This window comes from Argiope bruennichi, chromosome 8 (assembly GCF_947563725.1).
Source record: "Argiope bruennichi chromosome 8, qqArgBrue1.1, whole genome shotgun sequence".
Lineage (NCBI taxonomy): Eukaryota > Metazoa > Arthropoda > Arachnida > Araneae > Araneidae > Argiope > Argiope bruennichi.
Genome location: NC_079158.1, coordinates 88799083 through 88812063, shown reverse-complemented (window position 1 = coordinate 88812063; position 12981 = coordinate 88799083). Strand labels below are relative to the sequence as shown.

Here is a 12981-nt window from a genome sequence, read left to right as displayed (position 1 = left end):
TATGAATACTCATCATGCAGATTTTATTATATATTATATTAATATGATTAAAAAGATATAACAAGGAGAGCATTAAAATATTTTGTATATTAGAAATTTTATTTTCAAAATAACACTCATGTGTATCTGTTTAAAAATTATTTTGATAATAAAATTGAAATTTCTGATATATCAATGGAATGCAGATGGAAAGTACTATAACAGAAAATAATTCAAAAATGTGCATTATAAGATTGGAGAAACTATTTGACCTAAGATAAAAAAATGGAATTTACTTTAATACGTTTATAAATTTTAAATTATATAATGACATAAATTCGACATTTTTAAGCAATTAAAGATATAAACCTTCATTTTCTTAAGTATTATCGTTGCTCATTTTTTGAATAGTAGCATTTATTCATTTTCTGTACTTCATTCTTTTCTAGATTTAAAAAAAACAAACAAACATTGCCTTTTATGTAATTACTTAACCTTAATTTTCAAAACTTCTTTCTAATTATGAATCATCAGCAATTATGAAATAAGTCATTTTTAACATCTAGTTTATAGCAACTAGATGGAATGCTCCATAACTCTCATCCTTTTAAGGGATAATATATGGACATTTTTCAAGTGGATATTCTCTTCACGTCTAACTAAAATGCATGAATGCCCGGAAGATGTATAGGATTTTAGTCGAGTGCTTTGTTTTATCCCCACTTAATTATGATATATAGACTTCAGACATAATGTTATAAGCAATGATTTATCATTCGTAGTGAAAATAAAGTGCCTTGTTCTATTCCAGAGTATCCACCCAGGCCCTCCAAAGTAAGCGATATGAGTGGATCTTTCTACCGCCATCTGACAATCACAGTCCCAGTAGTCAGTTCCATCATTGTGTTATTCGTCGTCCTATTTGCAGTTTGTTTTATTACAAGAAGGCGGACTTCTGGGACAGTGCAGAGGACACAGAACAGTAAGGGAAAGTTTTCGTCTTGTTTTCTTTTCCTGCAGAACTAAGTGCAGCTGTTTTCTTTCAAAATAATGCTAAAGACATCAATAAAAGTTCTGATATTAGTTGGTTATTATAAGAGCTTTATGAGGAAGCACTGGGAATACTTCCCTAATTCAATTTATTCTTATAAAAATAGTACAAATTCGTGCATGAATTTGTTCATGTTATTAACCAATAGATTTATTAACAAGTAATAAGGCACAACTTTTCCAATATTGGTCTTTGTGTTTTAAAAAGACAATCAAGCAATCAATTATAAATTAAAGTGAGAATAGTTTTGGAATATTATGGTAAACAAGCATTCATGGTATTATATAAAATTTCTATAGAATCTATTACTTATGCAAAGCCTTTAATCAGCAGTACGAGTAAGAAGTTTGCTCAGATCTCGAATGATGGCATTTTTTTAATAGATAACATTTTAATACATTCATTTGTATGCCGAATTCAGCTTACAACTGTTTTAATATAATATATCCGAACGACAATTCAGTTTAAGATATGGAATCCTATATACCTTTAATTTCTGTGCACAAACATTGCTTGAGATGTAAAAAAAAAATGTCAATCAAAAATATCCATCATTGTATATACATATGGTATTAATATTTTTAAATAAATACAGAAAAAGGTAATATAACACTTTGATATATTATTTTTTGAAAAATCATAATTTTGCTATATGCATAGATTTTATATCTTTCTTGAATCTGGTAGCTCTTTCTGTCTGAAGAGTGATATACACAGTGTGAAAAAAGTAGAGGGACACAATTAGGGATTGCAATACCGGTATACCGGGATACCGAATACTGGTATTTTGAGCCATTTGTACAATTTTGTAATACCGGTATTCACAAGTTTAAATACCGGTTTTTCGGTATTTACTAGAAATTTTTAAAATTGTCTCCACTATATGTTCAGGTATCGCGAACATAGCAATATAGTATACGTTTTTGTTTTTATGTCTCCCTAATGGACGAAATTAATTAGCTAATTAATGGCTTAATTAATTGCTTAAATCTAGATTAGCGAAACATGGATTATCCCTGAAAGAAAATATTGTATCCATAACGACAATGGAGCAACAATTATGAAAAAAGTTAGAAAGTTGATTGGTGCAAATCAGCAGTTGTGCTACGCACATGGAATTCAATTAGGAGTACTAGATGTATTATACCAAAAATATAAAGAACAGAAGAATCCAAATACTGTGGATATAGAAACTTCGGATTCCAACTATATTACATTGAAAAATCGCACAGAAGAAAGGCATACCGAAATAGAAAATGTCTTATGGTATTTACATAATTCTAATGATTTTTAAAATGAAAATGAAAAGAAGAAAAGGAAATAACCAATTCAAATCTGATTAAGTTAGAGTAAAGTTTCTAAAAAAATTTTTTCCCACAAACCTATCCACATTCAGGATTCGGTTCAATTATCGAAGATTATGATGTCACTACTGTCGATAGTGAAAAGGAATTGTCTCTTGAACAAAAATTAAAATTAACAATAAATAAAAAAATTCCAACGAACCAAAATACAATACAGAAATCAGCTACATCCAAAACCATCCGACGAGAAATCGATTTATTTGAAGATGAGGGATGTAGAGGTAAATACTTGGAAAAAAAAAGTATATCGCGCATTGGTAACAGTAACTACCCACTAGCGTAGATGCCGAAAGAGCGTTTCCGACAGCTGGTAATTTTTACTCAAAATTACTTTTCAAGCTTATTGACAGTACAATGGATGCATTACGTTTTTTTAGATCACATTTCAAAAATTTGTAATAGTACCACAAACTGAATAATGATATTTACACTTTTTTTGTGATTTAAATAAATAAGATGTTTCTTTCCTTTTTTGTGATTATATACTGTTGTAATTTATAAGTTACAAAGTATTTTTTGTGATATTTACACTCTCTAACAAAACTGGCAAATAAAAAAAGAAACACCAGTGTTTTCTTTCTTTTTCCAAAATTTCTAATACCGGTATTAAAACCGGTATCCCGGTATTAAGATTTAAAAAATACCGAATACCGGTATTGAAATCTTGGTCCGGTATTGCAATCCCTAGACACAATATTGTTTTTAGTTAAATGAAGAACACTGAATTTTTTTCAGAACAGTTTAATACGCAAGACTATAAAGACCTACTCACAAATAATTGATTATATCAAAAACTTGAAGCAAAAGCAAAAAAAAAAAAAAAAAAAAAATGCAATACAAAAGCAGTTTTGAATACTTAATGCTCTCAGATAAAAGTAAAAGGTCGCTTCTAAATAGTGTAAGTAAAAGTCTTATTAATAGGGAATTCTTAAACCATTTGCTCTGATTACTTCAAAAATTCGGTTTGGTATCAAATCCTATAAAGTTTAAAATTCTGTTCAGCAAAAATCTTCTCATACATCATTCATGACAGTCAGAAACTCAGCTGCAGTCTCAAACCGATTGCCTCCCCATAAACGTGACGAACAATCTTTATCCATATGGTCGCTACAATGTTGACATAGGACTTTAAGCTGGCTAGGCAGAACCTGAACATTGTTTGCTGCAAAGCAATTTTTAACCCCATTTGCTGAATCCATTGATGCTCCATCATCTGGAAAAATCCAGTTATTCCCGCCAGCTCATTGCGGATGGAAATATAAAACGAAGATTTAGATATAGTCTGTGTCTGTACGTTTCTGTTTGCCAATGAGAAACACTAGGCTTCTGAGAGGCCTAGTGTTTCTTACCTCTCAGAAACACCCGATTGCCAATCAAACCGTAGGCGCAGTTTAGCCAAGGTTGGCTCTTGCGCCACTAAAACTCACAACCAACCAACCAATCAAACCGTTAAACTCTTTGCTCCTATATATTGGATGGCATAATTTCTTTCTTCTTAACCGAGACAACGCCAAGAGAATTGGCTGCCATCTGGCCATTTAAATTTAATTTTATCTTATAAGAAAATATAATGGATGTTGATTCTGAACTCGAGAGCCTTTGATGTTTAGTCCACTGCAATCGGTATTCAATTCAGTCCATTTAGGAAGGTGCTTCCTTTTTTTTTTAATCTGAACTTTTAAATATCTTTTTATATATTTGTAGACAGTTCTTCTTTAAACATATATGATTGAGGTTTGACAGCACTTTCATCTGCTTTTTATTTAATTTCAAAAAGAAAAAAAAATCATCATGATACGTCAATATTTTATATCTGCCAATTTTCTTTTTGGTCCCCTGATTGTTATGATTACTTCTGAAATTCGAAACAGTATTTGGGCTGGTATCAAGCTTGTGTGCTGTCTCTCTCACATATTTGTCGTAATTTTTGTATTCGACAATTTGAAATTTTGAAACTTACTTGAAGGTTATCCCTCTAGACATTTTGAAAAAGATGATAACGACAGCTTTCCTTAAAATAGAATGCTTTTTGGCAATAGCAGTTAAAAAGAACGAAGCGCTGAATTTTAAGTTTTACAATAACTTTCAAAATAATTATTTTAGTATGTATGCTTTTACTTTTTTCAAGCACTGAATATTTTTAAGTACTGCTTTTTTCAAATTCCATTAATGGATGATAAAAATTACTCATTTAAAATAAATAAAATATAATCAAACAGCTTAGAAAAACAATTTAAATAAATAGGATCAAAATATGACTGTCCTTCTACTTTTTTCACATGGCATATAACGTTAAAATTGCTTGTAATTTTTTTAAAAAATGAAGACGTTAGTCAATGTCGCATTCTTTGTTTAAATATTTTCATATTTTTAAAAACTTATTTAGAAAACAAACGAAACTGGAAGATACTCAGGCAAATAAACTTTTCAAAATCATGAAAGAGATTTACATTAATTGTATGTTGCATATTAAAATAAAAACAATAAAAATCCATATCTAAATAAAAGGCGTAAAAATTGGACATTACAAGTTTGTGTGAAATAAAATTATCCTCAAGTTTCACAAAATATATTTAACTTTCAGATGATTCAGATGGAAGAGATCCCATTAAAGCAGAAAATGTCCCACTGTCAGTGACATACGACGCTGGGCAAGAACCTACATACTTACCTGCACCTTACACAACTAGCCGAGTTTCTGGTTACAACCGCGAGCACTGCATTCTTCCTGGATCTGGAAATGAACAGAACGTTGGGACTTTTGGAAGTACGAGAAGCGGTTATACGTATAATGTTCCACATCCTCCGCGGAGAGTAAGTTTGCAGATTTAATTGAATTTAATATTTGCACAGAATTCATTAATTGAAGGTGACGCTGAAAGGAACGTGATGGATGTGGAATTTAAGACATCGGAAGGAAATGAATTAAATTGATAAATGAAATAGAATGAAACGAGTAAATTGGATGCAGATGTACATTATGTAACTAAAATTTAAATAATTCAAATAATGAACTTTGTTATATTATTGCATTGATTGCATCTGCAGCCTGGATGATGGAACTAAGCAATTCCTGCTCAAGTTAAATGTATAGTTGATTTTTTTATATTAGTACTTAAAAATTAAAAAAAAGAAATTGGCACCACCAAAATAGCGTGAAACCGAATGTATATATTTAACTTCTGTAATTGATTTTGGTATTTGCACTGAAACATTGGTGTAATGAGGTTTATATATTCTTTTGTTCTTAAAAATTTTGTAAATTTAATTGCAGGGATTTTTATTAATTGAAAAACATTGCTTACATTGTTTTAATTTTCACTCAAAGGAAAAAAAATGAATTGCGCATACAAAATCATTTAAAAAATACTATTATCTTAATTCAATAAAAAATATTTTTTATCTAAAAATTCGAAGTTGTAATAAGGAGAAGCGCAAGTATAAAAGGTTTAATTAATCGAAATCATAATCGTATTTGCAGTAAGAAATTAAAATTACATCATAAATACACTTTTATAATGAGTACATATTTTTTTCTTGTGATATTCATTGTGACTTTATAATCTTCTGCTATTGTTTTCTGCTTGTCCCGTTTTTAGGATTTTTGTATTGGCTTCAATGCTTTTATCATAAACTAATTTTTGTTTTAAATACACTGATGAAAACATTTGTTTAGATACTTTTATACACATTTCTTTTAGTTTATAGCCTTTTTTTCTAATACTTTCATTCTTAGCTATCTAAACAACTCAAAATACTTCCGTCTTATCAGGGAATTAAGCACATGTGCAGAAAAGTGAAAATTAGCAAGTGCTAAAAGTCACTTTTATTTTATGTTCACATTTATATTATAAACAGTCATTTAAAATTCCATCATCGAGAAAATTACTGTGTTGATATTCTAGATTTCTAAGAATAAATATTCTGATTTGCGCATAATCAATATATTTAATATACTATTGGAATAATAATTATTATATCTTTATTGCTATTCTAAAACATTCAAGCTCTATCTATTCTAAATTATTTAATTCTTATTTTTACATAATATGCTTAAATTCTTAGTTTAATTATTTTTTAAACAAAAATATGAAATGTAAGAAAAAAAGAGCAAATCCTTTATTTGTTATGATAAATATTTAATCTAATTCATAATAAGTCTCATATAACTAGGGAAAATCAGAAGGATATCCCTCAGGAGATATTTCTACAATATAAATTCAAACAAAATAAATCATCAATATATACTTATTTCCTCCTCTTAAACTGCATGACTTTTATCCATTTAGGAAGTAAAATCATTGCGAAAAATATTATTATGAAAATACCGAAGATCTGTTTTCAGGCTCTGACAATTTCAGCAAGCTCAATATCAAATAATGTAGCATTATCCAGCATGAAAAGGAAACACACAAAATATAGATAAAAAATAACACAAAACATCAAAACGCAAGCAACATATTTGTAATAAACAACCATAAAAGCATAAAGAACTTAAAAAGAAATCACGAAAGATCAACACTCCAACGAGAGATTTCTCTCAACTACTCACATCCCTTGACTCTTCTACTCACTCTTGTCTGCGAGTTTGCACTTTTTACAGATTGCTTAATAGGGAATTGAATATTTTACAGAGACAATGGAACTCGAATCAAAAATGAAATTATTTAAAATATTCTCTAATATTTTCTTTAATTTTTGTCGCCAGAATTGTCGCCATACGATCAGGAAGACCTAGGACCATTCATTCGACATCTGTTTAAAATCATTAAAATTACTGTAAAACAATATTTCTTAACAGGAAACTTATGAACAGGAAAGCAATATTATAAATTTATACTAATATAAATTTTATAAAAATCATGCGATAACTAAAATGGAGCTTAATTGGATATAAAGTGAAGAGCTTATATTATTCACATGAATTAGCTCTATTGGCACAAAATATTGTACAATGTATACACGTTGTTGTTGTATATTCTAAAGGCTGGAAAGTATTATAAGAAAATCATAACTATGAGTTACGAATTTTATGCTGTTATGGGTTGTTATGATGTAAATTGAAATAACCATATTTTAAAAGCGGTACATTAAAAAAAATGTTTGTAATTTTCTGCTATATAAAAACGATAAAAATTATTGCCTCAGAATTCGATTTGCAATATTAGCATCACAAATACCTATGAAATAATTTTAAAAGCATTTCCGAATTTTTTTCTAAATTCTACAAAAAAAAAAATCATTTTAAAATTAAAATGTAAATAAATTTATTTGAGTGAATTAAACTTTTCTACGAAATTATAAAGATGCATTCTTAAATATAATACTAAATTGTAAAAGTTTATTTAAGTAATAAATTTATAGAAATTTCAGGAAGTTTAAAGATTCTTGCGACATTTCAATAGTATAAAAATTATAAGCGAATATAAAATATTTTTTGTTCATCCAAATAATTCACCCAAAAAATCAACATTTTGAGATTTTATTTGATATGAAAATAGCTTCCTCTGAAAATTTATATTATTCGCTTTTATTATTAGAAATGGCTTATTTAGATTTATTCACCGGTAAAATTAATATTTTTGTATGCATATTATCAAACTAAACGAATAATTTAGTCAATATTCGCTTATTCTTTGAATCACCTGATTATGTTTGCTTTCTCATGAATTATATTTTTTACGCTTGTTCATGGGATTTTAAATATTTAAAAAGTCGTTTCATATATTATAAGGAAATCTTTTTGCAGATTTTAATTTCATAAGATATTATACAGGTCTATACCTAATTTAGATGTATTGTTTATATTACAAAAATATATATACTGTGTATGATCATTGGAATTTTTTTTCGGCCTTTTCGATAAAAGCGTGACAATTTGTGCACGATTTCACGGAAGAAGTTATTTTTATAGAAATACCATAAACTAGTAGACATTGCAATTTTATTATATATTTAGTTAGATTGATATGTCATTGTATGAACTTCTCAAGCAACAGAATGATAATGATTGAACTGCTATATTTGAATATATTCAGAAAAATGATTAAATTACAATACATTCCGAATATCGTTACTTTCTAAAATGATAATCGTTGCTTAGTAAAATGATAATATAAACGAAAGGTTATTCAAATGTAGAGATCGTATTATGTAAATAAGCTAGCTTTATAAAAACGAAATAGAGCGAGTTCATACATTTTTTACACCGTGATATAAAATTTTCAATAGCAATTCCATTCCGAATTATTAAAAATTGCTCAAAATCCATTTTAATTAAAGATGAGATTCTTTCATACATTTCTCAGATTATTATTTTTGAAGATTAATTTCATTAGTTGAGCTAATGAAATTAATCTTCAAAGGAATCGAGGAACTTTAGTAATTAACTTTTATTAATTTAATTAAATATGTTAAGTATAGGCTTTGTTAAAAATGATTATTTTTCTTCTGATAGTTTTAGAAATCAAAACTTTGAAGAAATAATTTAAATTTAACTATTCTCATACATTACATTTAAAAGTTAAGCTATAGCGTTTTAAGCTATATGAAATAATTTTATGCCTTTTTCGATAAATAATCCAAAAATAATATATGAGAATAATTTTTCAGAATGTCATATTATGTGAATTTTAGATGATTACTCATCCTTGTTAAAAAGTCCAAGTTCAGCTATATTAAAAACAAGAGAATTTTATTTAATATTTAGTAAATTCTTCATTACAGCATTTCATTCAGATAAAAGCAAATAATTTTTAAGCAAAATTCTTAAAATTTCTTAGAGGAAGCGAACATAACTGCGAACATAACAAAATATTTAATGCAGAGATTAAAAAATAATAAAAATTTAAAAGGCAAAAAACTGTGTAGTGGCTTGTAAAATGTGATTGAACCCTCTTACCTTATAAATATTATTTGTTCCAAACATTATTTAAGAAATCTACATTATCAGATCGCATTAGAAACCGATTGCACAAATTTCTTATATCATTTTGCTGCACAGTTAATCTAATCAATTGCTCTTTTTCAGTAGGAAAATCTTTTTTCTTTCAGTATGGATATGAGAGTGATGCGCTTTCCCAGTTATATCAAACAAATGCTATTTCTTAGTATCTCAAGTGAGAGCTAATGTCTCTATGAAGGCAATGAGCCCCAATTAAGAATTAGAGTTTAGCATAGGTGCTTTAGAATAAGATTTCTACATTATACTCAAGATTAAGGTGTATGTACACACTTGAAACTTCGAAAATCGTTGAAAATATCGAATAATTTTATTGATTAATAATGTTCTCTGATCCTTTATCTTTCAAACGATACCAAGATGTTGTCAATATTCGAGATATTTCTCGAGTTATAAGTATTTTTCTTGAGGTGCTTTCATTAAAAACTCTAGTTACGGTTTTTTTAAAACTCATTTTATGAAGAATGATATTTTTCCACTGTGTTGCTTCATTCAAACAATCATAACTCATTAAGAAATGAACCAAATACAATTATTTACATATCAAAATAATCTGTATGAAATAGCGGATGTTTTGTGCCTCAATAAAAGTTATATTTATAGAAATAAATTTTTAATAGCTATTTAAAAGTTCAAATTACAGAATATATCTCGCTTTTTCTATTTATCGTTGATGAAAAAATTGTTAAAAAAAACTATACATTTTTATAACTTGTTTGAGGCAGACAACATGAAGACTAATATTAGGCATCGTTTCCAACTTGAATTGAGTGTATGTACAAATTAGAATTTAAGATATGTTTCAAAAAATAGGCTAATTAGCTCATTAAATGTTATTTAATTAATTAATAATTAGTGTAATATTGTTTTTTCTCACTGAAATGAATTTAAACATATATTAATGACCTACTGTGGAAAAACTGTATTTTTAAAGTTAAAATTTAAAAAAAAATCTTCTTGTGTGTATGTACACCTTAAAGTGAGAAAAAAATTGAACACCCTTTCTAAAATATTGACTTAATAACATGTAAAATATATTCCAAATGGACAGTGCTCAAAGCTCCTGACAATGGATAGAAACTAAAAGTATGATTGAGTTTCATTCATAAAATTCCTATTAGTCTCCCACATTAATTAACAAAGAGATTGGAGTGACTTCTTTTGTCCATTGATACAAGTTTAAGCCAACAAAGCCAGACTAATAATCATCTATTCCATGGTACTATTAATGACGGTTTCGACAATGCTAAGAAATAAATATGCTATGTGACGTTTGTTACATATAGTTAGCTCCAACGACAATTTCTAAAAGGCTACGCCTGTTGTCTGAATTGTTCAGATCTTCTCTTTCTGTCTTAATTCAGGATAATCCAGATCTGGATATTATTGCCGATTGTCTTCATAAAAATATTTTTGGCAATACATATGGCATAGCTGTTACATTAGGATCCTATCTTCGCGTTGTTTTGAAAAAAGATTACGAGTTTTTTGAAAATCCATTAGCTAAATTGATCGAATAAGTTGGAAGTAAAGTTTTGCACCTCTCTCCCCTGTAAGAACTGCATGAACTTAATTAAAGAAAAAATCAATAAAAAAGCACATTTAAAAATATATGGCATATATCAGACATCTTTATTCAATCGACAGTCTTAGACTTTTAAACAATCGCGTGAGAAAGTCTTCAAAGGATTTAGTTAACTCAATGAGCACGGCTAGACAGAGTGCTGCAGTGCTTCAAAATCGAGGAAACGCTTCATGAACGAAAAAAAGAAAAAAATAATTGCCCCTTCCATATGAGCAGCTTTCACCACTAGTTCATTTTCATTACTAGATTTCAGTTATGCACACGAAAATCAGTCAAGGTCAACCGGAGTCAAGGTTTCATGAAACTAGCTGATTTGGGGTGTCTCAAAACTCATAGGATTAATGTTACTTCTAATTAAAAAAAAGTGAGTCTTTGGCGTTATTTATAGTTCGTATCTATATTGCTTAAGTACAAGTTAAACAATAAAGCTTGATTTTTGAAAAAAAAATAGTATAAGATTAATTGTTTTCTTTTAGATTCTGATTAATAGATTTGATGGGCTATAATGGAGTTCTTTTCTTATGAGCTTCTGTATTTTTTTTTTTTATAAAGAATGAATTTTAGTCACAAAAATAACCCTGCAATATTGGGAATTGCAATTAAAACACAACTAAACTATTTAACACCTATTTTTAATAAAAAAAAGGAGATATAACTAAGATAATAAAAAATAACTTTTAAAAGCTATTTCACTTTTTTATGCATGAAATAAAAAAAAAATCAGCAGTGGAATTTTAATAAACTTCAAGTTTGGAAATGGAATAAAAATAAGGAAAATGGAGCTCACGTTCCTAATGATTACACTGAATAGATTGTAATATATTCATTCGATAATAATTTCTGAAGTAATTTTAATTATTTCAGAACAAAAGTAAAAATTAAACTATCTTTCAAATTGCTAACAATTGTTGATATCATAAAAGAAAGCAAAAATTGATTCTGAGTATATCATTCATATCAAATATCAAATGATTCTGAGTATTCATCGGGTATATATAGTATAGTTTAACAACTAATCGCTAAAAATTTGTGAAGAAATCTAAATTAAAAAAAAACTGTTTAAAAATAAAGTAACGCATTTTTTTCCAAAATGATTATGAGTATTACTTAATTCTAAAAACTCTTCCAAAATCAACATGTTTGAATTTAATTTTAAAAAATTACACCTATGTAAAAAAAAAAAAAATAAAATAAAATATTTAAAAAATAATCATTATTAAAGGCCTAAAATCGATTCAGAATTATCTGGTATAATATTTATTTGTGGAACTACTAGCTGCAATTGACCACCAGCATTCTTGACAAGATTATTGGTTATCCTTATATCAATTAAAACTCCCGTGTTGCTCTTGTTATCCGAAGTTCATGAAGTACTTGAAACTAATAATTTTCTGAGGTATTTAACCCTCACTATTTTAGGAAGCTTGTAATTATTCTGCTACTTTGCTCTTTTACTCATTTAATTACTGTTTGCGTTGTCTCTTATAATATGCACTATAATTTTAAAGGTGAAACGATACAAAATTCCATTACTTTTCCTTACATCAGTTTGTTGGCTAATTCTATAATACAGACACAAATAATAGTTCCTGCGATCAAAAAAAAAAAAAACAATTCTTAGAAATAATGAAAAAATTATTAAAAACAAATTTCCACTTTTAAATTAATGCTATCAAAGTTATCTATAAAGTTAGGACATATTTTTTTTTAAATTCTTATAAGACCTTAGCATTATTTCTGTCATGTTAATTTTGGAATTATTTGTAGAGTAGCAATTGATGCGCGGATATATTACAGCGATTTTTTTTAGATTTTTCTGCTTTAGATATGCAAAACATTAATTTATAAGTTTTATGTAATTTACCTTGGCATTTTATTAAATTTTTATGTTAAATATTTGCCAAGCATATATGCTGTCATGTTAATTTTGGAATTATTTGTAGAGTAGCAATTGATGCGTGAATATATTACAGCGATTTATTTTAGATTTTTCTGCTTTAGATATGCAAAAAATTAATTTATAAGTTTTATGTAATTTACC

General features: G+C 27.7%; 1 protein-coding gene across 1 annotated transcript in view; it reads left to right on the top strand.

Annotated features, from left to right (window-relative positions):
- Positions 1-12981, top strand: part of LOC129981306 (cell adhesion molecule Dscam2-like) — a 493597-nt gene that overhangs the window by 444621 nt on the left and 35995 nt on the right. Inside the window, exons 21-22 of the mRNA XM_056092083.1 lie at positions 791-961; positions 4979-5208. Of these exons, the coding sequence (XP_055948058.1) occupies positions 791-961; positions 4979-5208 (401 nt within the window). The remainder of the gene's footprint in view (positions 1-790; positions 962-4978; positions 5209-12981) is intronic.